Source organism: Adiantum capillus-veneris, chromosome 3 (genome assembly GCF_014529385.1).
Source record: "Adiantum capillus-veneris isolate H3 chromosome 3, ASM1452938v2, whole genome shotgun sequence".
Lineage (NCBI taxonomy): Eukaryota > Viridiplantae > Streptophyta > Polypodiopsida > Polypodiales > Pteridaceae > Adiantum > Adiantum capillus-veneris.
The window spans coordinates 128,158,531-128,163,890 of NC_140933.1; the positions used below are offsets into that span (position 1 = coordinate 128,158,531).

Here is a 5,360-nt window from a genome sequence, read left to right on the forward strand (position 1 = left end):
CTTGTTGTTGAGTGAAGCCGCGAGCGACAAGGCGTACCTTGTAGCGATCAACTGAGCCGTTGGGGTGGTATTTCTTCTTTAATAGACATTTGCAAGAGACAATGTTATGATTCTTAGGAGGTGGCACAAGCTCCCAAGTGTTAGCTTCTTTGAGGGCTTGGAGTTCATCCAATATGGCGGCATGCCACTCCTTGCTCTCGCTAGAAGTGAGGGCATTGAGAACAAAGAGGGGAAGGGCATCTTCAAGAGGCTCTGGTGGATGTTCAAGAATCATTTCATCACTGAGGACAGCAGAGAAATTGCTGGCTTCATAGATCTCGCGAAGAGAGCGGGTGCGGCCATGAGAGCTAGAGGCGGCTTGGTCAAAGTGTATAGCCGAAGTGTGTTGCGATGGCGTGGCGAGGTGGCAAAAGTAGAGCTATGAGGCTTCACTTCGTCGACATCTGCTAGGATGGGAGTACCTGGCAAGGCGTCATGGGAGTTGCGGAAAAAAGATGGCGATTGTGAAGGTGAGACCAGTAGCGAAGGTGATGAGAGTTCACGAGGTGGAGCACCGAGTGTCTGCGGTGTGATGGAAGTAGCGGCAGTCGGGATGGACGGTGTTGGTGATGGTGTCAACTGTGAGGAGATGGGTGCAAGAGGTGGTGCAGGAGTGTTTCCAATTGGTTGTGCATGAGAATGCAAGACACGAGGAGGTGGATGGGTGACCTGGGGGATTCACCATGGAAAACTTACCGCACCACGTAAGTGGAGGGGAGGGGGGATTTTTTACAAGTTACATAAGCGTATGAGTTAGGGGCAAGCCTCCAATAATGTATCTCCCAATCTTAAAAATAAGGGAGGATGGTATCATATTTGGGGGGGAAAGGGGGGGGGGGGGGGGGGGGGGATTGTCCCTGGTTGATTACTTGTAATGATTGGTCATTGATGTGCACTAGAACTGGAATGAATTTCGGGGAATTTTTTTATCATGTCACACATCAAACTTTGCATCAAGCCGGTCATAGATAAGGATTGATCTGGAGCAGGTGAAGGGTTGATTTACACCAGCTTTGGATGGGTCAGAATTGTAGAGTAGCCAGAGTGCAGGCTGATCGAGCACATATTTTGAAAGTCAAATCAAGACACATTGATGATACATCTAGTTATCAATAGAAGCGGTTCCTTAGTACATTGGCAGTCACTATGCTACACAATTTTTGACTAGTTTTACTCCATTAGATCATGTAAGACCTAAATTTTATATGTAAGATAGGGGTATGATAGTTTTCTTCATTGATTGTTGTATAAGCGTAGAAAGGGGGGTCATATTTCCTAATATAGTCGTATATAGGGGTTTTATCAAAGTTGTCCGCTCGCAGGTGGCATCCCGTTTTGTATATAGATTGAATCCCTCGGGATGGGCGATAAGGAAAGGCCTTTGGATGGTGAAGGGAGGATCAAGATTGTGCCTAGAAGGGTGGAAAATTTGCATGGGTTTGTGTGTGGGTGAGGTCGTCAACAAAGATTGATGAGAAGAGTGGAGTGGTGATGAGAATGTTGGGTGCAATGGTGGAGAAGATTTTCCTGAGATGATGAATTCTTCATCAAAGATGACGGTGCAGGAAAAGATAAACTTGTGATGGTCTGGGATATAGAGGCGGTATGCCTTGATGCCAAAGCGATCACCATAGCCAACAAAAGTTGTGCGTTGAGCACGAGGTGATAGTTTTGATAAAGGTTGCGTCACAAGTGGGTATGCAATGCTTCCAAAGATGGAAGGTGGACAAGATGAGGTGGGTGACCGTGCCAAAGGATGTAGGGTGTAGTAGTAGGATTGCGGGTGGATGGAATGCGGTTTTGAATGTAGCACGCAGTGGCAGTAGCTTCTTCCCAATAGGTCTCTGGGAGGCTAGCTTGAAGAAGCATGGCACGAGCAGCTTCGAATAGTGTGCGATTCTTGCGCTCGGCACGACCGTTTTGTTGTGGGTGGTCGGTGATGGAGAATTCATGTCGAATACCAGCAGAAAGACATAGATCTTTGAATGCATGAGAAGTGTATTCCCCACCATGATCTATGCGGAGAGTTTTAATGTGGTAGCCATGTTTAGTATCAACTAATGCCTTGAATGTGCAAAAATGAGAGAAGGTTGAGGATTTCTCGGCCATGTAGTAAGTAGTTGGGTATTTTGAGAAATCATCTATAAAAGTAAGCATATACTTATTGCCAGTGAGGGAGTTGACGGGAAATGGGCCACAAACATCAGAGTGGATGAGGTTGAGAGGTGCAGTAGCTCGTGATGATGAAGTGGGGAATGGGACATGATGTGATTTAGCAAGAATGCAGCCCTCACAAAGTGTGATGTGAGTGAGGTGCTTGGGAATACCTAGTGCAAGTTGGCGATGAGTGAGTTGGTGCAAAACATGTTGAGAAATATGTCCTCGTCTATAATGCCATTTGAGTGTGTTTTCTTGTGTTTTTATGGATGATGCAGATGCATGTGCAGGCTTTGAGTCACCCAATGGATAAAGACGCCCAGTTTTGGGGACCAAAAGTGTGACATACTGACCATCTTTGTTTAGTGCCAAACTGTGGCAGCCTTCTCGCATGAATTTGATGATGATGCCGTTGTTGATTAGCTCGCTGACAAAGATGAGATTTTTCTTGAGACCAGGGACATAATATACGTGAGAAATAGTGGTGTGTAGGCCATTAGGTAGGTTAATGACAGCATCTCCATAGGCTTTGGCAAGCTGGATGATGTTATCACCGAGGCATACTTCTAGAGGGTGTTCTAGATAAGTGATGCTGGATAGCCAGTGTAGGTGATATGTCATATGATGGGTGGTGCCCGTATCAAGTAGCCATATATTGGGATACGAAGTAGCTATAGTGGTGGCATATAGTTGCAAAGGATAAGATGGGCTATCATAAGTAGATATGTCAGCATAATGAGCTTGACCATAAATAAAAGGAGATGGCTGGCCATGGCGTGTCCCCCCTTGAGGATAAGAAGGATATAGATTAGGGTGAGAGATAGGACGATTACCTTGATTGCGTGGTTGCCGACAGTCCTTTGTGAGGTGTCGAAAGCGATGATAGTTGGCACATTTCTTTGAATTTTGGTGATTGTGGTGACTTTGAAATTGCGACTTTCTTCCAGAATTATTGTGTTGTCAAGGAGTCCTGAATGTTGAGGCTTCTTGCCATTATAAGGGTGTGCGTTTCATAGTGACAAGTGCTATGGACTTCTGGGAGCTGCTAATGTGGTCGCAAAGCGTTTCCTCTTGATGGATCTTGGCTACAAGATTTTGTAGCTGCAAGTTATCCGTGGTGGCTTGTGTAGTGATAAAGGCTCTCCATGATGCAGGTAGAGAAGCCAATAAGAGCATACTTTGAAGCTCAGGGATGGCAAGCTCTGAGATAAATACTTCATCTAGAAGTATTTGCCACGTTTCCAAAAACTTGGAGGATGACTGACCCTCTTGCATGGTAGTGTTTACCAATTTCTTGATCAGGGAAACTTGGTAGACGAGGTCACTGTGCTCATAGTTCTTCTCGAAGAACTTCCAAATGGCGCTAGCAGTAGTTAGCTTTTTCATCATTTGGACTTGCCGATCTTTGCAATGGAGAATGAGCTCCATCTTGGAAATATTGTTTCTATTATGCCAAGTATTATACGTGTCGATGATGTATGTTGAATCTTTGTCTTTGGGGTCTTCGAGGTGGTCAGGTTTCTCTTCGACTCCTGACGTGACGTCCCAAAGTTGCAGCGAGTTCCATCCGAATCTTCCACACTTGGTAGTTAGTGACGTTAAGCTTGTCAATAATGTAGCGGGGCTTGTAGGTGCGGAAGATAAAGAAGCTAACTCAGCCATCTTTCGAGGTTCCGGATTTCTTGAAAAGAATCAAGAGTGAGGCTTCGAGTGTGGGCTAGAGAGATGGAAGACTCTTAGCGCTAATTAGAAAAACTAACCTTAAGTTCTATCGCTCTGATACCATGTGAGAACTTAGAGATTAACTTAAATGTGATTAATATCACTATTAATTAATATGCTAATGTCAAGACATAAGAGAGTGCAAGATAGAAATAGAGCAATGACAATAGATTGCACTTGAATGGAGAGTGAAGACCTTGTTACAAATGAGGGCAGCTAATGGGATTTATATACAAGTTGAGGGAGTGAGGATTATCCATCACATGTGAATTATAGGTTGGTGGGAATAGACACATGTTGAGACTTACATAGGTAAAAGGGGTCCATGTGGGAATTAGGTGTAAGGACTTTGGGAATAGAGGTAGGTGGAAAGAAGTCCACAGTTAATAAAGTAATAAGTTACTTTTACACGTTCGTCATGGACAAAGATCGACGAGTTGCTATCATAGTGCTCCAAAAGTGGTGCTTTGGCAAGCTGCGTGTCAATAATAATGCAATTAGTTACACGTTCAATATCATGTGTTGCGGTTTCCATAGCTGGGTATAAGAGGCAAAATCACGTTGATTTGTCTTAACGGATGTGGGGTTTCCCTCGTGCAAGGTGGTTGAGTTTTATACCCAAAGTAGTTGATTGAAGCTGCTTTCAGCAGCTTTCATTTGCTGCTTTTTGTGGATCAAGAGCTTTCGTGGAAAGTGCCCCACTCTTAAAGCAAAAGGAGTGTGAGGGACTGCTTTTTTTGTGGCCATTTAACCCGTCTGAGGGTTGGAAATGCGAGCTACCCTTGAAAAAAATACACTAATTTTTCAAGAAAATCATGAAAACTTGGATGCCCATCAAGAATTTGTGTTCTTATGGGGTTCTTTTTGGGGAAATAATCTCCTTTGCCTTCTTTTCTTCCTTTGGAATCACAAGAACCTCCTCTTCCTTGGGCTTATCTTTCTTCTCTTCCTCCCTCTTTTCTCTTTTTTGTGGGTTGGCTATTTTGCCATCTGTAATCCCTGGCCTCTTTCTTTGGCTTCTTTGGCCCTTTGAGTTTGCCTTTAGCGTTTCCATCTACAGTGGCATGTGGACACTAACCATATATCTAATTAGCATGACCCTAACCTCCCAAACATGATTGTGCATGTAGCAATTCCTATTGATTTGGCCAAGAATGATGAGTGTGTTAGCTTGGCCCTAGCCCACCAAACATGGCTGTGAGTATAGAAATTCCTCTTGATTTGGCAACGAATGATGCGTGTGTTAGCACTCAATAGAAAGATTTTAAGTATTAGTTATATAAATATGGTCATAAACTTATTATAATATTCTTTTTTGGGTTACAATAGGTGTGCTCAACCATGAGCTTTGCATTTGTGACCACTCTCCATCTATAGGAGAAAGACTCTTCTTACAAGAGTGGCTACACAAACACAAGGGGAAACATTAATTTACTTTACAA

At 43.8% G+C, this 5,360-nt stretch overlaps 1 protein-coding gene across 1 annotated transcript; it reads left to right on the plus strand.

Annotated features, from left to right (window-relative positions):
* The first annotated feature begins 451 nt into the window (after window positions 1-451).
* Window positions 452-676, plus strand: LOC147461689 (uncharacterized). The gene has a single exon (XM_086501556.1). It carries the CDS (start codon window positions 452-454, stop codon window positions 674-676), a length of 225 nt encoding a protein of 74 aa, XP_086357682.1.
* The last annotated feature ends 4,684 nt before the right edge of the window (window positions 677-5,360 follow it).